Raw genomic sequence first — 26,677 nt, forward strand, 5'->3', positions numbered from 1 at the left:
TGTTTAAAAGGCAGGAAATTAAGGCAGCTCCTTTTATGAATTTGTGGTTGTACATTCTTTCCAGATGAGGATGAATGTGAAGAGGGTAAACATGATTGTGCAGAAAAACAGATGGAATGCAAGAACCTCATTGGCACATACATCTGCATCTGTGGACCTGGGTATCAGCGAAGACCCGATGGAGAAGGCTGCGTAGGTAAGGGCGTCCCCACCAGAGGAGCTTTGAATGAGTGGGAAAGGACAAAGGACAGAAGAGACGTGGGCTCTGAGTCTTTGTGGACACTGTGTTCTTCTTGCCTCTCTTACCTCATCTCATGACTTCCTGTAGAGGTCCCCTTGCCTCTCGATTATCTATGAATTCCACCAGCAACATCATTCTCTTCCTCTGAGCTGGCCTTTGCCTGCTTTCTAGGCCCATTTTGCTGCCAGGATTAGAAGACCAGGTATTTCCTCTAGCCCCTTCCTTTACTGTTTTTATACTCCTTTGTTGTTTTGGGGTCAGTTCTTTCCACCACATTGGAATACCTCTCTATTGACTTAACTTTCTACCACCACCCTGACACTGAGTCCAGATGCCTGGTCCCTGTGGCCCGGGAGCATCACTAGACCACGGGGATCTACATCCAGAGAAACTGGTCTTGTCTAGATTGAGGCCCAGGCGCTGGTATTTTTTTAAAGCTCCCCAGGTGATTCTAATGTGGCTTCAGCCTTGAAAACCATAGTAGACCAGGGATTGGCAAACCACAGCTCTAGGGCCGAATTCAGCCTGGCAGTCCGCCAGCTGTCTTTGTAAATAGACTCATATTGGAACCCAGCTGTAACCATTCATTATTTTCCATGGCTGTCTTCATGCCACAATAGCAGAGCAGAGTGGAGCAGTTGTAACAAGAGATCACATGGCCTGCAAAGCCTAAACTGTTGACTGTATATTATATGGTAATACTATAACATTACTGTTACTTACAGAAAAAGTTTCCTGACCTCTGCTTTAGTCAGTAAATATAGGAAAAAAATACTAGAAAATTCCCACATGTATCCTTTTCAATATTCAATCACATCAGGAAAGTATATTTTATGTTGGTCAAGAAGCTTAAGAACCTCATTGTCCTCTTACTCTGTAAGATACAGAATTAAACGGAAGTTGAAGAGCAGACTTCCAAAGCACAGAAAAAGCATGTGGATTTATGATCATACACTGGAGCTTCTGGGATCAGTGGTTTTCAGCCTCAGGTGCACGCTGGAATTACTCGGAGAGCTCAGGTTCCACCTCACATATCCTGATTTAATTGGTATCAGGGTGGCCTTGGCATTGGGAATCTTGAGCTGTTTTAACGCTGTTCTGAATGTCACCTTCCAAGCCTCTGCCTCTCCTAAGGAGATCTCTGCCTCAGGGGCTTGAAACTATTCTCAGTTGGAAGCGCCTAGGCAAATTACTTTACAGTCTTTCTAAACAATTGTAAGACTCTCCAGCTATTTTAAGGCTTTTTTTAAACCTGGGAGACTGAATTATGATTCCTTAATATTATTGAAGTATTATAATAAGCATAATCTACCCTGAATCAGAAGATTAGTATAGATAAACTCCCTCAGGTCAAAACTGACCATCACAGACATTATTCTAGTGAAGTACTGTAATATTTCTTTAACAGATTGATCTTAAGGTTCTTTTTCCTTCATTTAAAATAATCCTTTGAGAATCCTCTACATATACAGATATGGGAAGTTTTAAATTTTATTAAGTGAAAAATGTAAATGTACCTAAAATGCTACCATCTGTTTAAGTATATAAAAATGCTATCAATTATGTTTTTAAAAGGGTAGAGGTACATGCATGAATGGTTGTATTTGTTTGTATGGGCATAATTCATCTCTAGAAGGATACTTTAGAAACTGGCAGTAGCACTGGTTGCTTCCCAGGAGGGGAGTTTGGTGGCTGGGGAAAGGGGAGGGAGGGGCACATTTGCTGACTATTCTTTTGTACCTTTTGGATTTGGAACAATGTGAATAGGTTACCTATTCACAAACTAAATTTTTAAAAGAAAAAGAATCCATCTTTGTACAAAGCAGACAGATGACTCCTCTTGTGTTTGGCCCTTCAATTAAACCACACAGATGAGAATGAATGTCAGACCAAGCCTGGGATCTGTGAGAACGGGCGCTGCCTCAACACCAGGGGGAGCTATACCTGCGAGTGCAATGATGGCTTCACAGCCAGCCCCACCCAGGATGAGTGCCTTGGTGAGTACAGATGACAGGATGCTTTTGTAACCCCCCCACTGGGACACTTGAAACCAGATCTCTTATTTGAAATGATAGAAACTGTTAAAAATGTTCATATTTTGGAGATGACTCAATGACCGTGATTGTCCACTGGGTTTAGCACCACCCTGCCGCTAACTTCTTCCTTTGCTAACTGTATCATTGAATCACTTGCTTGGAATTTCTTTCTCAGCTCCCTTTTTAAGCCCTTGATGCTCAGGATCAGTTTCCAAGTGTTCCTCTGCCCCTCTCTAGAGAATGACTATTCCCCCATATTTCTGGGAGCAGATAGAGTGATAATCTTGTCGAGGCCAAGGCCTTTCTGCCCGCTTACTGAATTTCTTGTCTTTCTTGTTTTCCCCAGATGTCATCCTTTCTCTCTTACTGCCGCTTCCAGCTTTCCCTTCTTGCTCCTTCTCACCCAGGGTAAAGTGTTTGTTAACATCCTTCTTGGGTTTTATATCTGACCAAATTCTGAATACCTTGTTATGCTCCTAAAATTCCCCCCAATTCTCTTTGCAATATCATGTCCCATCCAGACAACCGGGAAGGGTACTGCTTCACAGAGGTGCTCCAAAACATGTGTCAGATCGGCTCAAGCAACAGGAACCCAGTCACCAAGTCTGAATGCTGCTGCGACGGAGGGAGAGGCTGGGGTCCCCACTGTGAGATCTGCCCTTTCCAGGGCACTGTGGCTTTCAAAAAACTCTGCCCCCATGGCCGAGGGTTTATGACCAACGGAGCAGGTACTTTATTTTGTTCTGATTTTTGACCAACAGAGCAGGTACTTTACTTTGTTTATGGTCCAAAAATACTTTCAGGGTATTTGTTTCATGAAGAACAGATGAGAATACAGAATCTATAATATGGGCCTAGGCTGAGTTGCATAGTATAGGTTGACAAAAAGAGGCTTCATTGTGGTATTTTAGATATTCAAGTTCATGTTGCCGAAGTGTCCTTGGTCTGATTAAATTGTGTGTGCTTGAGTCCCTGCCTCTGCATTACAAGTCCTCAACTTTTCAAGCCAAAGTTTGTTATAAGTCAGTTACTGGTTACTCAGAATATAATTTTTTAGATAAACTTTGGAATAAATGATCACTAAGCTCCTAAACTAGTCCGCCAATGTATATCTTATCATCTCATAAAATTGGCTGAAATATACTGCATGAAAGAAGTATAAACAACGCTGATACACAGTCAGCCTTCCATATCTGTAGGTTCCACATCCGTAGATCCAACCAACCCTAGACTGATATCGATTCGAGGCTGATTGATTGAACCTACAGTGCCAGCTATACTATGCCATTTTATACAAGGGACTTGAGCGTCCGTGGATTTTGGTATCAGTGAGGGTCCTGGAACCAATGCCCTGGATATGGAGGGGCGATTGTATTGGCAATTAAGACAATTGCCTCTGGGACACTGCAAGTCGCTTGACCTTGCGAGGGATGAGGAGGCTGTTGAGGTGTCTGAGGCAACTCTGAAAAAAAATTTCAGGATTATGTTTATCAACTGAAATTGTTTTTAGTCTCATGAAAGAGAAAGGAGAAAGACTTTTTGAGCTCCTTGGGAGGAAATTAGAAGTGAGAGGAGAAGAGATTAAAGAAGATTTGTGTTCATGTTAGAAAGATGTGGCTAACGGTGGAATAACTAACAGAACTGGATGTGGTAAGAGACAGAATAGATAAGATGGAATGACCAAAAGCAGTTTATGATTCTTTGGAGGATATGAAAATGAGATGGTGGAAAGACTTTTCTTGAGACCAATGTGGGTATGCTAAATTGCATTTCAGAGTAAACTTGAAAAAATCAGGAAAAATAAGAGCTGTTGATTGATAGAAAATGGTTACTTGGCAATCAATCAAAGGCTAAGCACTCACTTGGTATTGGCATCCCGCCAAGCAGTAAGGAAAGAGATGGGTCAAGATATGGGGGACAGTGTCTTTAATGCCCAATAGTACATATTGACCAACAAATCTTTCTCCCTGTGGTGGAGCTGTGAATAAGGGTCTCTCTTCCCTAGCAGGCTGCAAAAACTCAGCCCAGTGAGCCACTGATGCCTCCCTCAACCAAAGGAGGGAAGTTTGGTCCCATTTCCCCAGAAGTATGCAATCTGTTATTTTTCAGCATTAACTTTAAACACAACAAAAAGAATAGAAAGAAAACTTTCCTTATTTTGGACATACACTATTAGAAGAAAATGGGATTTCCTTATCAAAAGGATCTTCTGCTGTGATTCATTTATGAGATGTCTGGAGGAGGCAAGCGCGATGGCATGAGATGGAGCATGGAGTTAAATATGTCTAGATGTTGTTCTCTGGACCCAATGGAGAAAAACAATATAAATTTAGAAGAGCAATTATTAAGTTTTCCCCTATAGTCTAATAAAGTTATTCATTTCCCTTTCAATACAGCTACCATTACATATGAAACGTATGCTGTCATCCCTTTGGTTTAATTCCTTAGGTCCATAATATAGTCACACAGTTTTAGTATTTATAGTGAAGTGACCCCTATGTATGAATGTTGTCCATTTTATAATGTCTTTCTCATTTTACTTTCTACTCATTATAGATATTGATGAGTGCAAGGTTATTCATGATGTTTGCCGGAATGGGGAATGCGTCAATGACAGAGGATCATATCACTGCATTTGTAAAACTGGCTATACTCCAGATATAACTGGAACTGCCTGCGTAGGTAAGTGCTCTATTTCTGATGCTCAGGTTTATTCCCAGGTGGAAATTGTACATTATGGTGAAAAAAAAAAAAAAACCCCTCAAACTAAAAATCTAAAAAGACTGTGTAATTTCTTAAGGAAATGTAAGACAGTGATCAAAGACTACACAGAATTTACTTTTTCCTTCCTCAAAACTAGGATTCTTTGTTAGATGCTGTGGGTATTGAGCATTTAGGCATCTTTTTAGATGGGCAGTCACATTGTATCTCTTTGATTGTAGATCTGAATGAGTGCAACCAGGCCCCCAAACCCTGCAACTTTATCTGCAAGAACACAGAAGGGAGTTACCAGTGTTCATGCCCGAAAGGCTACATTCTGCAGGAGGATGGAAGGAGCTGCAAAGGTAAAGTAGAATTTGCCTCCACCCACTCATCTGTCTCCTGGGCACATGGTCGCATTCCTTGTGCCTTTGAGGGATCCAAAGCTGAAAGACCCTCTCTGCAGGCAAGAAGTGCTTCCCTGGGGTAAGTGCCTCCCTGTGACCCACCTCCTCTATTCTGGTTGGAGGGAGGCTGAGGCCAGGGAGATTGCAGAGGAACAGTGGCAGCAGCCATCCTCACTGCCTGTCCCATGGGCATCCATGGGGGACGTCCATGAGCATCTCAGACAGCAGGGCCAGCTCTCCAAGGCTCAAGTGAATCAGATACCTGATCACATTAATGCAATAAATAGAAAGGATTTTTTTTAAAAGGATTTAATCAATCAGTCTATTCAGTAACTATATAGCCCAGTATGGTCCTGCCTACCTCAGGTTAATCAGTGCCATGATCCTAGAGAACACTATGCCTAATTAAGTAAACACTTTGTCTAGGTTTTTGTTCTGCAAAATAGGGCCATTCCTGACCCCCAGCAGCTTATTTGAGACACAGATATTACAAAGAATTAAGATACATCAAACTCTCTGCAGAAATTCCTGATCAACCAGAAGTTATCCTTTGCAAAATTATATTGGTATAAATTTGTTCTTGTAATAAGAACTTCACATATTGAGTGAACAGCACAAGTGAGTCAGACTCAAGGATAATTTGAAGAAGGAAAGGTAGACCAGATGGCAGAATAAGAGTTAGTGTGTTCTGCCATGAAGACTGGGAGGAAGTAAAGGAAGTTAAATGGTAGGATGGAGTGGAAGAGGAGAGCAAAGAGAAGAGAAGTAGAGCCATCAACCCTTTTCCTCTGTCTGCTGAAAGGGGGAGAGTTAAGAGGCAGGTAATACAGGATAACATATGGACAATGCTTGAAATTTTCCTGTGCAGCACAAGTCCTATACAATCCTGCAGTATGGGGAGAGGAAGTTGAGAGCTACTCAAAAATTCTGCCTTAAAACATAGAACTTATTCTACATCTGTGGATCACAGTGAGTTCTGGGCAGCGTGAGGCTACAGCTCACAGCCACAAACTTATTTGTGTAAATGAAAAACCAACTTCAGGGGGAAAATGTCTCTCAGTGTGTATACTAACTGTACGAATCAAAACAAATTTACAGCATCTTTCTAACTTGTGGGGGCAGAAAATCCTAAAAATTTCTAGCAATTAAGAGATGGAAAATGAAAATAAATGTATAGTAGTAGTTATGTTCTTTTACAATGTATTAATATGAAAAACATCTGTAATACTCTGATTTTAGGAATACAAAAAAATTTTACACATCTACTTACAATATAAGACTCTTTCTCCTATTTTTCTCATAAGGTCTAAATTCTTCTACATACTTGGCATATATGACTAAATATCAAAATGAGTGGTGCAGATGCATGTATTATTGAAACGGAGGAAAGAGGCTAGAAGGATGACCCCAGGGGAAATGAAGGACCAGCACTTACCCCATGAGAGATGGGTAGGAACCCAGTAAGAGGAAAGAAGGGGATTCTTGGATGTGAAAACAGCAAGTGCATTGCTGTTCTTAATGGTGTAGCTAAAGATAGTATTGTAAGGTTGGAGGCAGAGACAAGATGGCGGGTTAGAAGGATGTGACCTCACCTCTTCTTAGGAAAACACCAAAATCACAACTGCCTGCTGAACAACTATTCACAAAAAGAAACCCACTGGAACCTACCAAAAAATACACAGTAAGTCCCCTACATATGAATGGTTTCCATTCCGAGAGTGCGTTCGTAAGTCTGATTTGTCCATAAGTCCAACAAAGTTAGCCTAGGTACACAACTGACACAATCAGCTATATAGTACTGTACTGTAATAGTTTTATAATACTTTGCACACAAATAATACATAAGAAAACAAACACAAAAAATAAAAGCCTACAGTATAGAACCTTGAAAAGTACAGTAGTACCAGCTCTATCACAGCTGTTTTTACACTTGCTTCCAGACATCCTGGTCTTGAAATAAAGATACTGTACAGTACTGTATTCTATACAGTACTGTAAAGTACACAAAAGCACAACCACTTGTAGGGGATGCACACACGACAACGTACACCAGACACGTGAACTAACTTACATGATTGATTGGGCATGTGAATGCACATTTGCATCTTTGAAAGTTCGCAACTTGAAGGTTCATATGTAGGGGACTTACTGTATCCTACATCCAAAGACAAAGAAGAAGCCAGAATGAGATGGTAGGAGGAGCGCAATCGCAATGAAATCAAATCACACACACACTGGGTAGGTGACCCACAAACTGGAAAATAATTATACCACAGAAGTTCTCCCACAGGAGTGAAAGTTCTGAGCCCGACACTGGCTCCCCAGCCTGGGGGTCTGGCAATGCAAAGAGGATCCCCAGAGAAACTGGCTTTAAAGGCCAGTGGGGTTTGACTGCAGGAATTCTACAGGACTGGGGAAAACAGAAAATCTGCTCTTGGAGGTGCACACAAGATCTCATGTGCACCAGGACCCAGGGAAAAAAGCAGTGACCTCATAAAAGCCTGGGCCAGACCTACCTGCTGGTAACTGGAGGGGTCTCCTGCAGAGGTAGGGGTGACTGTGGTTCACAGTGGGGACAAACACTGGAGGTGGTGGTTCTGAAGAGTACTGATTGGCATGAGCCCTCCTGGACACTGCCTTTATCTCACCAAGACCTGGCCCCACCCAACAGCCTGTAGACTCCAGTGCTGGGACACCTCAGGCCAAACAACCAACAGGGCAGAAACACAGCCCCAGCCATCAACAGACAGGCTGCATAAAGTCTTCCTGAGTAACTGCCCACTAAACACACCCCCTGACACAGCACTGCCCACCAGAGGGATAAGACACACCTCCACCCACCAGTGGGCAGGAACCAGTCCCTCCCATCAGGAAGCCTGCACAAGCCTCTTAGGTCTCATCCACCAGGGGGGCAGACAGCAGCAGAAGAACTACAACCCTGCAGCCTGCAGAATGGAAACCACAATCAATCACAAAAAGTTAGACAAAATGAGACAGCAGAGGAATATGTCCCAGATGAAGGAACAAGATAAAATCCCAGCAGAACTAAATGAAGTGGAGATAGGCAATTACTCTGAAAAAGAATTCAGAGTAATGATAGTAAAGATGATCTAAGATCTTGGAAAGAGTGGAGGCATATATTGTGAAGATACAAGAAATGTTTAACAAAGACCTGGAAGAACTAAAGAACAAGCAGAGATGAACAATACAATAACTGAAATAAAAAATACACTAGAAGGGATCAATAGCAGAATAAGCGAGGCAGAAGAACGGATGAGTGACCTGGAAGACAGAATGGTGGAAATCACTGCCATGGAACACAATAAAGAAAAAAGAATGAAAAGAAATGAAGACAGTCTAAGAGACCTCTGGGACAACATTAAATGCACCAACATTTGCATTATAGGGGTCCTAGAAGGATAAAAGAGAGAGAAAGGACCTGAGAAAATATTTGAGGAGATAAATAGCTGAAAACTTCCCTAACATGGGAAAAGAAACAGTCACCCAAGTCCAGGAAGCACAGAGAGTCCCAGGCAGGATAAACCCAAGGAGGAACACACCAAGACACATAGTAATCAAACTGACAAAAATTAAACACAAAGAAAAAATATTAAAAGCAAGAAGAGAGAAGAAACAACATACAAGGAAACTCTCAGCTAATTTCTCAGCAGAAACTCTGCAGGCCAGAAGGGAGTGGCACAATATATTTAAAGTGATCAAAGGGAAGAACCTACAACTAAGAACACTCTACCCAGCAAGGCTGCCATTCATATTCAGAGAAATCAGAAGCTTTACAGACAAGCAAAAGTTAAGAGAATTCAGCACCACCAAACCAGCTTTGCAAAAAATGCAAAAGGAACTTCTCTAGGCTGAAAAGAAAAGGCCACAACTAGAAACAAGAAAATTATGAATGGAAAAGCTCACTGGTAAAGGCAAACATAAAGGTAGGAAATCACCCACACCCAAAGAGGATATCAAAACGAGCAATGGTGAGAAGAGGAGAGTACAAATGCAGGATATTGGAAATGCATTTGAAATTAAAAGACCAGCAACTTAAAACAATCTTGTTTATATATAGACTGCTATATGAAAACCTCATGGTAACCGCAAACTGAAAATCTGCAATAGATACACACACAAAAAAGAAAGAGGAATCCAAGAGAACAGAAGAGGAAGAGAAGACAAAAGACCCTCAAAAACAAAGCCAAAACAGTTTTTAAAACAGCAATAAGAACATACATATCGATAATTACCTTAAGTGTAAATGGATTAAATTCTCCAACTGAAAGATGTAAACTGGCTGAATGGCTAGAAAAACAAGACCCGTATATACGCTGTCCACAAGACACCCATTTCATATCTAGGGACACATACAGACTGAAAATGAGGGGTTGGAAAAGGTATTCCATGCAAATGGAAATCAAAAGAAAGCTGGTAGTAATACTCATTTCAGACAAGATACACTTTAAAATAAAGACTGTTACAAGAGACAAAGACAAAGGAGGACACTACATAATGATCAAGGGATCAATCAAAGAAGATATAACAGTTTTAAATATATATGCACCCAACATAGGAGCACCTCAGTATATAAGGCAAATACTTACAGCCATAAAAGGAGAAATTGACAGTAACACAATACTAGTGGGGGACTTTAACACCCCATTTTCATCAATGGAGAGATAATCCAGACAGGAAATCAGTAAGAAAACATAGGTCTTAAATGACACATTAGACCAGATGGACTTAATTGATAGTTACAAAGCATTTCATCTGAAAGCATTCTTCTCAAGTGCACATGGAACATTCTCCAGGATAGATCACATGCTGGGCCACAAAGTGAGCCTTAGTAAATTTAAGAAAATTGAAATCATGTAAAACATCTTTTCCAACCACAACACTATGAGATTAGAAATCAACTAAAAGAATGTGGAGGCTAAACAATATGCTACTAGGGACTTTCCTGGTAGTCCAGTGGCTAAGGCTCTGCACTCCCAATGCAGGGGGCCCGGGTTCAATCCCTGGTCAGGGAACTAGATCCCACATGGTGCAACTAAAGATCCTGCATGCCACAACTAAAAGATCCCGCAAGTAGCAACAAAGATCCCATGTGCCACAACTAAGACGCGGCACACCCAGATAAATATTTAACAATATGCTACTGAAAAACCTATGGATCATTGAAGAAATCAAAGAGAAAATCAAAAAATACCTAGAGACGAATGAAAATGAAAACACGACAGTCCAACACCTACGGGATGCAGCAAAAGCACTTCTACGAGGGAAGTTTATAGCAATACAGTCTTAACCTCAGGAAACAAGAAAAATCTCAAGTAAACAACCTAACCTTACACCTAACGCAACTAGAGAAAGATGAACAAACAAAACCCAAAGTTAGTAGAAGGAAAGAAATCAAAAAGATCAGAGCAGAAATTAATGAACCAGAGATGAAGAAACAATAGAAAAGATCAATGAAACTAAAAGCTGGTTCTTTGAAAAGTTAAACAAAACTGATAAACCTTTAGCCAGACTCATCAAGAAAAAAAAGGGAGAGGGCTCAAATCAATAAAATTAGAAACGAAAATGGAGAAGTTACAACTGACACCACAGAAATACAAAGTATCCTAAGAGACTGCTACAAGCAACTGTATGCCAATAAAATGGACAACCTAGAAGAAACAGACAAATTCTTAGAAAGGTACAATCTCTAAAGACAGAACCAGGAAGAAACAGAAAATATGAACAGACCAATCACAAGTACTGAAATTGAAACTGATTAAAAAAACCCCAACAAACAAAAGTTCAGGACCAAATGGCTTCACAGGCAAATTCTATCAAACATTTAGAGAAGAGTTAACACCTATTCTGAAACTGTTAGAAAAAAACTGCAGAGGAAGGAACACTCCCAAACTCATTCTATGAGGCCACCATCACCCTGGTACCAAAACCAGACAAAGAGACCTCCAAAAAAGAAAATTACAGGCCAATATCACTGATGAACTTAGATGTAAACATCCTTAACAAAATACTAGCAAACCAAATCCAACAATACATTAAAAGGATCATACACCATGATCAAGTGGGATTTATCCCAGGGATGCAAGGATTTTTCAATATCTGCAAATCAATCAGTGTGATACACCATATTAACAAACTGAAGAATAAAAATCATATAATCATCTCAATAGATTTGCATAAAAATCTTTGGACAAAATTCAAAACCCATTTATGATTTAAAAAAAAAGAACTCTCCAGGAATTGGGCATAGAGGGAACATACCTCAACATAATAAAGCCCATATATGATGAACCTACAGCTAACATCATATTCAATGGTGAAAAGCTGAAAGCATTTCCTCTAAGATTAGGAACCAAACAAGAATGTCCACTCTCGCCACTTCTATTCAATATAGTTGTGGAAGTCCTAGCCGTAACAATCAGAGAAAAAAAAGAAAGAAAAGGAATCCAAATTGGAAAAGAAGTAAAACTGTCACTGTTTGCAGATGACATGATGCTATACATAGAAAATCCTAAAGATGCTTCCAGAAAACTACTAGAGCACATCAGTGAATCTGTTAATGTTGCAGGATACAAAATTAATACACAGAAATCTGTTGCATTTCTATACATCAACAACAAAAGATCAGAAAGAGAAATAAAAGAAACAATCCCATTTATCATCGCATCAAAAAGAATAATACACCCAGGAATAAACCTACCTAAAGAGGCAAAAGAACTGTACTCCAAAAACTAAAAGACACTGATGAAAGAAATCGAAGATGACACACACAGATGGAAAGATATACCATGTTCTTGGATTGGAAGAATCATCAACAACAAAAGATCAGAAAGAGAAATAAAAGAAACAATCCCATTTATCATCGCATCAAAAAGAATAATACACCCAGGAATAAACCTACCTAAAGAGGCAAAAGAACTGTACTCCAAAAACTAAAAGACACTGATGAAAGAAATCGAAGATGACACACACAGATGGAAAGATATACCATGTTCTTGGATTGGAAGAATCAATATTGTCAAAATGACTGTACTACCCAAGGCAATCTACAGATTCATTGCAATCCCTATCAAATTACCAATGGCATTTTTCACAACTACAACAAAATATTTTAACATTTGTATGGAGACACAAAAGATCCCAAATAGACAAAGCAATCTTGAGAAAGAAAAACAGAGCTGGAGGAATCAAGTATAGTCTCACTTCAGACTATACTACAATGCTACAGTCATCAAAACAGTATAGTACTGGCACAAAAACAGAACTATAGATCAATGGAACAGGATAGAAAGCCCAGAAATAAACCCATGCACTGATGGTCAATTAATCTATGATAAAAGAGGCAAGGCTATACAATGGAGAAAAGACAGTCTCTTCAATAAATGGTACCTGGAAAACTGGACAGCTACATGTAAACGAATGAAATTAGAACAGTCTTGAACACCATACACAAAAATAAATTCAAAATGGATTAAACACCTAAATGTAAGACTTGATACCTTAAAGCTCTTAAGGGAAACCATAGGCAGAACACTTTGACATAAATTGAAGCAACATCTTTTTCAATCCATCTCCTAGAGTAATGGAAGTAAAAATAAAAATAAACAAATGGGACCTAATTACACTCAAAAGCTCTTGCACAGCAAAGGAAAAACCATAAACAAAACGAAAAGACAACCCACAGAAGGGGAGAAAATATTTGCAAATGATGTGACCAACAGGGGATTAATCTCCAAAATCTACAAACACCTCATGCAGTTCTCTATCAAACAAACAAACTACCCAATCAAAATATGGACAAAAGATCTAAATAGACATTTCTCCAAAGAGAAATGGAGAAATGTGCCCCTTGGCCACACACATGGCCAAGAGGCACACGAAAAGATGCTCAACATCACTAATTATTAGAGAAATGCAAATCAAAACTACAGTGAGATATCATCTCACACCAGTCAGAATGGCCATCATCAAAAAGTCTACAAATAGTAAATGCTGGAGAGGGTGTGGAGAAAAGTAACCCTCCTATACTGTTGGTGGGAATGTAAATTGGTACAGCCATTATGGAGAACAGTAGGGAGGTTCCTTAAAAAACTAAAAACAGAGCTACCATATGATCCAGCGATCCCACTCCTGGGCATATATCTGGAGAAAACCATGGTTCAAAAGGATACATGCAGCCCAATGTTCACTGCAACGCTGTTTACAATAGCCAAGACATGGAAACAACTAAATGTCCGTCAATAGAGGAATGGATAAAGAAGATGTGGTACATATATACAATGTAATATTACTTAGCCATTAACAAGAATGAAATAATGCCATTTGCTGCAACATGGATAGACCTGGAGATTATCATACTAAGTGAAGTAAGTCAGACAGAAAAAGACAAATATTTCAATATGATCAATTGCTTATCAATATAAGCAATATGATATTGCTTATATGTGGAATCTAAAACAAAACATACAAATGAACTTATTTACAAAACAGAAACAGACAAACTTAGAAAACAAACTTATGGTTACCAAAGGGGAAAGGTGGGGGGGAGGGACAAATTGGGAGTTTGGGATCGATATTGGGAGTTTGGGATTGATATATATATACACTACTGTATTTAAAATAGACAACCAACAAGGACTTACTCTATAGCACAGGGAACTCTGCTCAATATTCCACAATAACTTAAATGGGAAAAGAATTTGAAAAAGGATACATGTATATGTATAACTGAATCACTCTGCTGTACACCTGAAAGTAACACAACGTTGTTAATCAACTATACCCCAATATGAAATAAAAAATTTTTTTAAATCACTGAATTGTCCCCCTCACATGTTTGCAGGTAAGCTTCAGTAACCGTGTGATGGTGCTCTAGCAAGTCCCCTGGGGTCACAGAGAGGGGAGGCCACCTGCTGGCAGGAGACATACAGCTGCCAATCATGCAGAAACCAGAAAAGCAGAAACAGCAACTCCCCAGCAATGGAAAGAGCACAGGATTGGCTCCTTTTTAAGAGATGTCAGCACTGGGAGAAATATGGGCAGTTCTTTAGTTCAGGTCCACTCCAGATATTAGTCTAGCCAGGAACTGGCACTGATTTGCAGCTCCAAGTACAGCTCTGTATACAGTGATAAAAGAAGATCACAAGAAAGGGAGGGAGGCAGGCAGAGAGCCAGGCAGGAAGGAAGGTAGGCCGATAGATTTCTGAATTCTCTGCAGTTTCTTTTTTTTTTAATTAAAATTCAACTAAAAGCTGGAACACACTTTGTATCTCTTAAAGGCTTAAAATAGCTGTGGAGTTCAGAAAGAGCCAGAAGCTCTGGCAGTGAGGAAAGAGGCCTGGTCAAAGCAGAGGATTTTATTGAGAAGTGGAAAATAATGTTGGATAAATACTGTAGGCAGTCTTTAAAAAAATGCTATTGGCTTATCAGAATGATTTTTTTTTCTTTCCTTTGTTTCCTTCCTGATTACTCAATTTTGTTTTATCCAAAGGAGAATCTAAACAAAAAAGTTAGTTTTGTTTGGTTTGACCTGGTTGACCAGCTCATTTGAGAAGATTAAAAACAGCAAACAGGAAAGAACCAAGCAGAGAAATTCATTTCCACCCTCAACATTTCTTTTTTAATTAATTAATTTATTTATTTATTTTTGGCTGTGTTGGGTCTTCATTGCTGCAGGCGGGTTTTCTCTAGTTGCAGCGAGCGGGGGCTACTCTTTGTTGCGGTGTGCAGGCTTCTCATTGTGGTGGCTTCTCTTGTTGTGGAGCACAGGCTCTAGGCACGCGGGCTTCAGTAGTTGTGGCTTGTGGGCTCAGTAGTTGTGGCTCACGGGCTTCAGTAGTTGTGGTACACAGGCTTAGTTGCTCCGTTGCATGTGGGATCTTCCCGGACCAGGGCTCAAACCCTGGTGTCCCAATGTCCCCTGCACTGGCAGGCAGATTCTTAACCACTGTGCCACCATGGAAGCCCAACATTTCTTTTTATATTTTAACTTGAATAGATCTTTTCAGTGCTTTGGAAATTTTTGAGAATCCTTAATCTTTTATTTCATTTTGTAACTCATTTAAATTTTATAATTTATTGGACATTTCTTTGCTGAGAAATTTCTGCATTCCTATAACTAAAGGGAATGGGTTTTTCTTGGATCCCCAAAGAAATGCATTTTTGGTCTGAACTGAAACCATGCTTTATCTTTCAAACCCTTATCTCCTGGGTTCCTCCTAGCCATTTGCTGTGGCTCTCTTCTGACCAGGTCATTTGCGATGTAGAAAAGAAAACTCAGAGCTGCTCCCTAGGGCAGCTTCTAGGTACCTGGGCTTCAGCTCAATTCCAATGCCCATCTTGCATTTTCTTATAGATCTTGATGAGTGTGCAACTAAGCAGCACAACTGCCAGTTCCTGTGTGTTAACACCATTGGCAGCTTCACATGTAAATGTCCTCCTGGATTTACCCAACACCATACTGCCTGCATTGGTAAGTGGGAGGGGAAAAATCCTATATGGAGTGCAGCTATTCCTCTAAGGGATTGTTTTCGAGCCCTTCTGCTGTTGGAATAAGAAGATAAAACTCAAAAAAGTATGTGAGTACATGTATGTGTGTCTCTGCGTGTGTGCATGCGTGTATGTGAAAAGTTATTGGCCTTTTCTGAGCAAATCACCCTTCTTTCTTTCTTTCTTTTAAACAACACAAAGACAGCTTCGGGGAAGTTTCACCCTCTCCTTTCCCCCGCTGCTTCTTACAGATAACAATGAATGCACCTCTGACATCAACCTGTGTGGGTCTAAGGGCATTTGCCAGAATACTCCTGGAAGCTTCACCTGTGAATGCCAGCGGGGATTCTCACTTGATCAGAGCGGTGCCAGCTGTGAAGGTGAGTGGAGCCCTTAGCTTGATCCAGCTGGTCGGTCCTTGTGGAGGTGGCCTCTAAACACCTGCAGCATCATCCTCTATGAGACATCAGAACTGAGCACAGGGGAGATAGCCAGCTGAAGATGGGAAATGTATTCTCTAGTTTGCACGGGTCCCGTATCTTAGAGATCCATCTTTTGTCTCATGCTTGACTGTGTCCATAACACATGCTTCTCCTGAATATAACAAGACTTTTTCTGCTCAGTTGTTAATTTAGTCTAATAGGGAATGACCCAGTCAAGAAAAATAGCTAGATTCCTGAATTTGACTAATTTTCTAGTCACTGGATCCAGAGTCTTAGAAGGATTCCCTCAATGTGGATTAAATATATGAGGAATAGCTCTTCTGCTAATATAGGATTAAATGTTTTACTTATATTTTTTAGGATTTTGTTTCTGTACTGACATTTTGGTTTCTAATTCTGGCACAAATAAGGAAATATAAATAATTTACACGGCTGTCTCATAGAGTGCTCATGTACCTTGCATTAGTTTCTTCATCATTTTTATTTGTGGACTTTACCAGGGATAGATGAATGTTTTTTTCCTTGGACTTATCAAAAGCTCCAGAGTAGATATTCTTGAAGTTTTGGGTGGTAGAATAATTTTTTAAGGATCAGATTTCTTACTAAGATTGCCTTTCACTTTCATATGCTTATAAATGTCGCTTCAGAGAACACCTCTGAGACAAGCATTGATGTGACTTAAAGGCGACTCTGCCTTCCTTTTCAGATGTGGACGAGTGCGAAGGAAACCATCGCTGCCAGCATGGCTGCCAGAACATCATCGGGGGCTACAGGTGCAGCTGCCCCCAGGGCTATCTCCAGCACTACCAATGGAACCAGTGTGTCGGCAAGTAGTTTTCCCTTGTTCACAAGATGAATTGCTATCAGCTCCTATGAGTCAGAAAACTGCTTTCATTCTGAAAACTTTCAACTTGTCATTGAACAAATACTCATTTCAAATTGTCCGTACCTGTTGAATCCAGAAGGAAGTCACAGCCTTTGCAAAGTAGCAAACTAAGAAAAAAAGAATAATGATAAAGGGTATTTTGAGGGCGTTTGAAATGAAATGTCCCCAGAATTCCTTGACTCCCAATATCCCCTTGCTCTCCTGCTTCATTGCTAGTCATCAGCCCACACGGAGTTCTCTTCACCTTAGAGGCCAACAAAATCCTGCTTCTGACTGTAGCTTATCAGCCAGCGAGAGGCTGTTATGAGCAACTTTTGGCCAGAAGACGCAGAAGTGGTTCCATTGAGTGCTGTACATCTTTGGTGTAGAGTGCAAGCAGCAAACACAGAAAGTTTTTTTCAGGATTGCTAATTTGTTTTGAATAATAAGGGAGTCCCCTAGAATCTCCCATTAAATTGAAGCTGTCATTTTTGATTCCACAGTATCATAGGAAAATAGCTCTTAATGCACATCAGAGTATCCCAACATTGTAAATTTAGAGGGACCCCAAGCCATCTAGCCCAAGCCCTTTGTTTTACTGATGAAGGCTTAGAAGCCCAGGAAGGAAAGGTAGTCTGTCCTTACCGGTTCTTTGGTAGCAGGACCAGGGCTAGAACCCAAGGCTCTTAACTTCATGTTTTAGGGCTGTCTTTCTAGTGTCACCTTCACTTGTTTGCTTGTTTTTTTCATTCAGCAAGTAGCACTGCAAGCTTTGTGCTCTGGTGACCTGTTTTGGCTGCCACTCTCTTGGCTACAGAGCCCTACTTAGCAAAAACAAAGAGCAACTGCCTTCTGGGTGGCTGCTCCACATTGCAACGCTTGACTTTACTCCAAATGAAGACACATTTGGTACATGTTCACTTATCAAACGTGTGTCTCTCTCATCTGGTTTGATTCTTTACAAGATGCAGTTTTGCAGAGGTGAGTAGTGTTGGCTAAAATGACCACAGTGCTAGAGTTTAGGCTGCACAGCTTGCTGATTAGCTGTCTGGTTTTAATAAAAAGCCCTTTGTCATCAGCTCAGGAAGGTCTTGGATTTTAATCACCAGTTTCTGACACTGTTCACAGAACTTCCAGCATGAGCTTTGTTGATTCAATACCCAGCATATGAGCCTATCTGCCCTTATTACGTAGGTCCCTTGAATGAAACTGGAACTGTGGAGAAGAGTATAAAAGAGGTGAGGTCTGTCACTGCTGGGCCTTAACCCTCCTCTTCCTACACTCAGTCCAGAAATAGTAGAGATAGCCAGGTCATGCCCTCATTGCCTGGAGATTCTATTTTGGCCCCATGAAGATCATCTCCTGCCTGGGACTTGTAGAAGAATGAGTCTATTAGGAAGTGGGAAGAGATGGGAGGATGAAGATGGCAGAATAGGAGGACGTGGAGCTCACCTCCCCCCCACAAACACATCAAAAATACGTCTACATGTGGAGCAACTCTCACGGAAAACCAACTGGAAACTGGCAGAAGACTTCTTATTCGACCAAAGTGGCAGGAAAGATCTCCATGAAGCTGGGTAGGGTGGAAAAAATAAAATAAAAAAGAAGGCATTGGGATGCGACTGGAACCCCTGGGACGATCTGTAAAGGAGGGAAGGTCCACGTGGACGGCCCTCACCCTGAGGAGCTTCCTTGCCTGCTGGGAGGTCTGCTGGGACAGATGGAGGGAACTGGACTCTACTTGTGAGGAGTGCACACGTGCCGGCTTGCTAGCAGTCAGGGTGGAGAGAGACCAGCACTGACAGCTGCCAGCTTGCCACACTTCTCAGTCTGAAACTCAGTGTGGGGCTGGGCTGCCAGTATAAGCAGTGACTAAGTGCTGAATCTCAGGCAGGGGAGGGTCTGGCCACGGTGGATTTTGTCAGCACACACACCAGGTGGTGCCACAGAAACGCGTGACTTGGGTGGACAGGCCCTGGAAAGGAGTATGCAGAGGTTGTTTACTGGCAAGAGCACTCATCTCCACCCATTCCACCCCACAGCTTGGAGCCAGATCTGGGGTGGGCAGATCCTCAGAGTGGCCTGTCACAGAGGCAGTCCAGGTTCCACACAGTAGCACAACCACCTCGATTCCTGCAGCCACAGCACCCTGGCCTCCAGCAGCAGCCCACTCCACACCACAGCCTAGCACTAGGTCTGGGATGAACACAACAGAAAGGGACACAGCCTTGGGCTGCTTCTCAGCAGAACCATGGACACCTGCATGGGTGGCACTTAGGTTTGCTGTGACCACACGGGCCTTACTTGCTTCAGCAGTCACCTCCTCTGGGACAGAGCACACACTCAAGGGCAATGGAGCCTGACCACACCTGACCCTCAGGGCTTCTACTCCAACAGCTGTGGAGCAGACACCACCCTGACAGGGCTGTGACAGCCACAGAGCAAAAAGGAGGCCCCATCCAACATCCAGTGCAGGCTATGGATGCACAACACCAATCACATCCTCTATCTTAAGGAAGAATGGCCAGCACACTCTGAGGAAAGACATGGCTGGCATCCATACCATAAATAGCCTTCTCACCAAAGGGATGCTCCCACAGAAAACACCCCTTCAAGACCAGAGTAGATAACTTTCTCTGTCTCTATGAATTTAGGAGAAACAGTTAAGTAAAATGAAAAAGCATAGGAACTATTCCCAGTTTAAAGAATAAGAGAAACCCCCTGAAAAAACAGGTAATGAAATAGACCTCACCAGTCTACTAAACCCAAGTTCAAAAAGGAGGTAAGAAAAATGCTAAAGAATTAATAAAGATTATCAATAGAAATGAAGATTAAACAATGAACTAGAAACTACAAAGAGGAACCAGTCAAAATTAGACAACTCAACGGCTGAGATAAAAACCAATCTAGAAGCAATGAATAGCACAGTAAATAACATAGAAGAACAAATAAGTGATCTGGAAGACAGAATAATGGAAATAACCCAATCACAACAGCAGACAGAAAGAAAAGTGAAAAAAATGAAAGCAACATATGGGGCCTATGAGATAATACAAAGTGTGCCAATCTACACATAACAGGGGTTCCAGAAGGAGAAGAGAGAGGGAAGGGGATCTAAAGTGTATTTGAAGAAATTATGGCTGAAAACTTTCCAAACCTAAAGAAGAAAACAGATATCCAGGTACGGGAAGCACAAAGGGTCCCAAACAAGATGAAACTAAACAGACCCACACTAAGACATATCATAATTAAAATGGCAAAAGTTAAAGAGAGGATTCTAAAGGTAGCAAGAGAAAGATTCAGCTTATTTCTCTGCAGAAACTTTGCAGGCCAGAGGGAGTGTCATGATATAATCAAAGTCTTGAAAGGGAAAAGCCTGCAACCTAAGATACTCTACACTTGGCAACATTATCATTTAGAATACAAGGAGAGAGAAAAAATTTCTCAGATAAACAAAAACTAAAAGAATTCAGCAATACTAAACCTACCTTAAAAGAAATATTGAGGGAATTCCCTGGTAGTCCAGTTATTGGACTCCACGCTTCCACTGCAGAGGGCATGAGTGTTATCCCTGGTCAGGGAACTAAGCTCCTGCATGCCATGTGGTGCAGCCAGGAAAAAAAAAAGAAAAAAAAAATATTGAAAGGTCTTCTCTAAATAGAAAAGCAAGAATCTATAGGAAAGGGATAATCCCAATAGGAAAGGCAAATATATAAAAGGATTGAAGATCACTTAAGCCAGTACATAGATTAAAAAACAATCAAAAAATTGTTGTAAAGGTGATTATATCTACAATTAATAGCAAAAGCAAACATGAAGATGTAAAATAGGACATCAAAATCACAAAATTTGGAGGAGGGGACTAAAAATTGTAGATTGTTTAGAATGTGTTTGAGCTTATATGACTATCAGTTTAAAGCAAGTAGATATAGTTATGGGTCAACATACTTGAAAACCAGGGTAACCACAAATCAAAAACATAAAATAGATTCACAAAAACCAAAAAGAAGGAAACTCAAACATAATATTTAAAAAACCATCAAACCACAAAAGGAAAAACAAAAAAGAAGACATGAACAAAGAAGAACTACAAAATCAACTGGAGAACAAGGTTTAAAATGACAATAAGTACATACCTCTCAATAATTACTTTAAATGTCAATGGACTAAATGCTCTGATCGAAAGACACAGTGGCAGATTGGATAAAAAACAAGAACCTAGGGCTTCCCTGGTGGCGCAGTGGTTGAGAGTCCACCTGCCAATGCAGGGGACACAGGTTCGTGCCCCGGTCCGGGAAGATCCCACATGCCGCGGAGCGGCTGGGCCCGTGAGCCATGGCCACGGAGCCTGTGCGTCCAGAGCCTGTGCTCCGCAATGGGAGAGGCCACAACAGTGAGAGGCCCACATACCACAAAAAAAAACAAAACAAGAACCTATAATAAGCAGCCTACAAGACACTCACTTCAGGGAGAAAGACACACAGATTGAAAGTGAGGGGATGGAAAAAGATATTTCATGCAAATGGAAATGACAAGAAAACAGGGGTAGGAATACTCATATCAGGCAAAATAGACTTTAAAACAAAGTCCATAAAGAAAAAGGACATTATATAATGATAAAGGGATCACTACAAGAAGAGGATATTACACCCAATAATACATGCACCCAATATAGGAGCACCTAAGTATATAAAACAAATACTAACAGACACAAAGGGAGAAATTGACAGGAATACAATGATAGTAGGAGACTTACACCCTACTGACACCAATGGACAGATCTTCCTCAGTGAGGCAGCAGAGGTCCTAAATGACACAGCAGACCAGTTGGACTTAATTGATATCTACAGGACACTACATCCAAAATAAAAACACCAGAATACACCTTCTTTTCAAACGCACATGGAACATTCTCTAGGATAGACCACTTCCCAGGTTACAAAACAAGCATCAAGAACTTTAAGAGAATATAAATTATTTCAATCATCTTTTCTGACCACAATAGTATGAAATGAGAAATCAACCACAGAAAGAAAAATGGGGAAAAAAATGAACACATGGAGACTAAACAACACGCTACTAAAAAACCCAATGGGTTAACAATGAAATCAAAGAAGAAATCAGAAAATACCTCGAGACAAATAACAATGGAAACACAAACTTACACAATCTATGGGATGCAGCAAAAACAGTTTCAAGAGGGAAGTTCACAGCAATACAGGCCTTCCTCAAAAACAAGAAAAATCTCAAACAACCTAACCTACCACCTAAAAGAATTAGAAAAACAACAAGCAAAACCTAAAGTCAGCAGAAGGAAATAAGAAAGATTAGAGAGGGAATAGAGATTTTTTAAAAACCCAGAAAAGATCAATAAAACCAAGAACCAGTTTTTTGAAAAGATAACCCAAATTGACAAACCACTAGCCAGGCTCACCAAGAAGAAAAGAGAGGACCCAAAGAAACAAAATAAGAAATGAAAGAGGAGAAATAACAGCTGATACCGCAGAAATACAAAAAATCATAAGAGAATACTATGAACAGTTATATGCCAACAAATTGGACAACGTAGAAGAAATGCACAAGTTTTTAGAAACATACAGCCTGCCAAAACTGAATCAAGAAGAAACAGATAATTTGAACAGACCAATCACTAGAAGTAAAATAGAATCTGTAATGAAAAAAACTCCCTGCAAACAAAAGTCCAGAGCCGGACTGCTTCACTGGGGAATTCTACCAAACATACAAAGAAGAACTTATACTAGCCTTCTCAAACTATTCCAAAAGATTTAAGAGGAGGTAACACTCCCAAAGTCATTATACGAAGCCACCATCATCCTGATGCCAAAACCAGACAAAGACATTACACAAAAAGAAAATTACAGGCCAATATCTTTGATGAATATAGATGCAAAAATCCTCAATAAAATGTTAGCAAACTGAATCCAACAATACATAAAAAGGATCATACACCATGATCAAGCTGGATTCATTCCTAGGTCACAAAGGTGGCTCACATGCAAAATCAATGTGTTACACCACATCAACAAAGGGAAAGACAAAAACCACATGATCATCTCAACAGATGCAGAAGAAGCATTTGATAAAATTCAACATCCATTCATGATAAAAACTCTCATCAAAGTGGGTATAGAGGGAACATATCCCAACATTATAAAAGCCATTATGACAAACCAACAGCCAATATAATGTTAAATGGTGAAAAGCTGAAAGCCTTCCCACTAAAATCTGGAAAAAGACAAGGATGCCCACTCTCTCACCATTTCTATTCAACATAGTATTGGAAGTCCTAGCCACAGCAATCATAGAAGAAATAAAAGGTATCCAAATTGGAAGCAAAGAGGTAAAACTGTCACTATTTGTAGATGACGATACTCTATATGGAGAACCCTGAAGACTCCAGACAAAAACTGTTGGAACTAATAAATGAATTCAGCAAGGTAGCAGGATACAAGATTAATATATAGAAATCTGTTCCATTTCCTTACACCAACAATATAAGTAAAAAAAAAAAATCCTGTTTAAAATCACATCAATAAAATGAAATACCTAGGAATAAACTTTACCAAGGAAGTGAAAAACCTATATGCTGAAAACTATAAAACATTAATAAAGGATTAATAAAGGATGATTCAAAGAAATGGAAAGATATCTCATGCTCTTGGATTAGAAAAATTAATGTTGTTAAAATGGACATACTACCCAAAGCAATGTATAGATTTAATGTGATCCCTATCAAATTTCCTGCGACATTTTTCACAGAACTAGAAAAAAATCCCAAAATTTATATGGAACCACCGAAGACCCAGAATTTTCAAAGCAATTCCAAGGAAAAAGAACAAAGCTGCAGGCATAAACCTTCCAGAATTCAGACTATAATACAAAGCTGAAATAATCAAAACAGCATGGTACTGGCACAAAAACATACATATAGATCAGTGGAACAGATAGAGAGCCCAGAAATAAACCCACGCACCTACAGTCAATTAATCTGCAACAAAGGAAGCAAGAATATACAATGGAGAAAAGACAATCTCTTCAGCAAATGGTTCTGGGAAAACTGGACAGCCACATGTAAATCAGTGCAGTTAGAACACTCCGTCACACCATATACAAAAATAAACTCAAGATGCTTTAAAGACCTAAAATATAAGACACGACACCATGAAATTCCTAGAAGAGAACATAGGCAAAACATTCTTGGACATAAATCATAGCAATATTTTCTTAGATCAGTCTCCCAAAGCAAACGAAATAAAAGCAAAAGTAAACAAATGGTATCTAATCAAACTTAAAAGCTTTTGTACAGCAAAGGAAACCATCAACAAAATGAAAAGACAACTTATGGAATGGGAGAAAATATTTGCAAATGATGAAACCGACAAGGGGTTAATATCCAAAATACACAAACAGCTCATACAACTCAGTATCAAAAAAAACAAACAACCCAATCAAAAAGTGGACAGAAGACCTAAATAGTCATTTCTCCAAAGAAGACAAACAGATGACCAATCAGAACATGAAGAGAGGCTCAACATTGTTAATTATTAAAGAAATGCAAATCAATACCACTATGAGGTATCATCACCTTACACTGGTCAGAAAGTCTACTATCATCAAAAAGTCTCCATCTGGAGAATGTGTGGAGAAAAGGAACCCTCCTGCACTGTTGGTAGGAATGTAAATTGGTGTAGCCACTATGGAGAACAGTGTGGAGGTTATTTAATAAACTAAAAATAGAGCTACCATATGATCCAGCAATCCCACTCCTGGGTATATATCCCCAAAAGATGAAAACTCTAATTCGGAAAGATACATGCACCCCAGTGTTCATAACAGCACTATTTACAATAGCCAAAATGTGGAAACAACCCAAGTGCCCATCAACAGATGATTGGTTTAGGAAGATACACACACACACACACACACACACACACACACACACACAATGGAATATTACTCAGCCATAAAAAATGAAATATTGCCATTTGCAGCAACATGGATGGACCTATATAATATATATAAGTGAATCACTTTGCTGTACACGTGAAACTAACACTATTGGAAATCAACTAAATTTCAGTTCTTAAAAAGTGGGAAGAGGTTTGGGGGTTTTGATGCCCAGAAGATACCAGTTCAAACTGGTCTCATAATTCTTGGGAATTATACTTACCCAGAAGGAGCACTGTATTGCCTTGGGCCAGAATGGCTTCCCCAGAGCCATGCAGAGCAGATTTCTTGGACCAGCCCTCCCTGGATCCTTGCTCCTAGGCAGCCAGAAGTTCACTCTTGGAAGATGGATGGGTTTATAGGGTAAAGGGCCACGGATATCATTGCTTTCTAGAAAATATCAAACTTGCAGCTTGAAGTTGGAGCTGACCCATCATGACCTATAGGAAATTAGTAAAGGAAAGGCTGTTCTACATTTGGAGTTCTCCCAGTGGCTCTCCCTTAACACCACAGCTAAGACACACTATGCGAGCCTGATGCTGGAAACTTTGAGTTTAGAGGACAGAGTAAGTAGGTTTCCATCTGCTTTTAAGGAGTGTCTTTCAGAGACTCTAATGCTATTTCATTCAAATTAGAATTGTCTCTTTTTATGAAAAGAGCAAAACCCTCACCAATTTAAGTAACAACTGAAAGAATAAAAACAAAGACTTGGGCGTGTAGAAAAATTCCTTGTGGAGCCATTTGCTCCAGGGTGCACACACAGGATGAAAAAGGTCAGGAAAAGTGCAAAACATGTTAAACAAATCATGGTATTTGTATATTGATAGAAAGGGTGAGTGCACAAACAGATTGTTTTCAAGCTGTAAACATTGAACATTTGCCAATTTCTTATCTTAATCCGTGCTCCACTCTACCCCATCTCTCCAACCCAGATAAGCAAGTTTAATTTAAACTTATTAGATTCTCAGGGAGGAAAAAATGTAAAATAAAGTAGAAAAGAATGTGAAAAGGGGACAGGGAGAGTTCTTGACAGGAATAGATACTCCAAGTTAAAAAGAGAGATACTCAAATTTAGAAAGAACCTTAGCAATGATCTAGTCTGATCTGTTTCCTAACATATCAATCCCTCTCCAACCTAGAAAGGTACTCACCTTCTCCCAAGATAGCCCAATCTATGCATAGAAAACTTTAATTTTTAGAAATATCTTTTTCATAAAGGATGAAGCTCTTCTCCCGCTAACTCCTAACCACTGGTCCTATCTCTGCTCCTTGGAACAAAACAGAATAAATCTAAGCTCTGTATTAACAGGTCTTCCCCACATATACCCATGCCTTACCTTAGAGGTTTTATCAGCCAGAGTCCCAGCAGGTAACAGATGGCTGAGCCCAACCAAAAGCTCAGGATACAGGAGAGGAGCTTGTGGATGCTCCATTCCGATCAGCCTTGTAGAGCTGAGGGCAGGTGAGAAGCCTGGAGGTGGATAAGCAAGGCAAGGAGAAGACATTCAGCC

General features: G+C 40.2%; 1 protein-coding gene across 1 annotated transcript in view; it reads left to right on the top strand.

The window, feature by feature from the left end:
* FBN1 (fibrillin 1) overlaps positions 1-26,677 on the top strand; it is a 253,200-nt gene that overhangs the window by 218,632 nt on the left and 7,891 nt on the right. Inside the window, exons 56-63 of the mRNA XM_022587160.3 lie at positions 65-196; positions 2,113-2,238; positions 2,799-3,005; positions 4,834-4,959; positions 5,220-5,342; positions 15,757-15,873; positions 16,142-16,270; positions 17,040-17,159. Of these exons, the coding sequence (XP_022442868.1) occupies positions 65-196; positions 2,113-2,238; positions 2,799-3,005; positions 4,834-4,959; positions 5,220-5,342; positions 15,757-15,873; positions 16,142-16,270; positions 17,040-17,159 (1,080 nt within the window). The remainder of the gene's footprint in view (positions 1-64; positions 197-2,112; positions 2,239-2,798; positions 3,006-4,833; positions 4,960-5,219; positions 5,343-15,756; positions 15,874-16,141; positions 16,271-17,039; positions 17,160-26,677) is intronic.

The sequence above is a fragment of the Delphinapterus leucas genome, chromosome 2 (genome assembly GCF_059928025.1).
Source record: "Delphinapterus leucas isolate spDelLeu-1000000601 "Yukka" chromosome 2, BTC_Dleu_Yukka2, whole genome shotgun sequence".
NCBI lineage: Eukaryota > Metazoa > Chordata > Mammalia > Artiodactyla > Monodontidae > Delphinapterus > Delphinapterus leucas.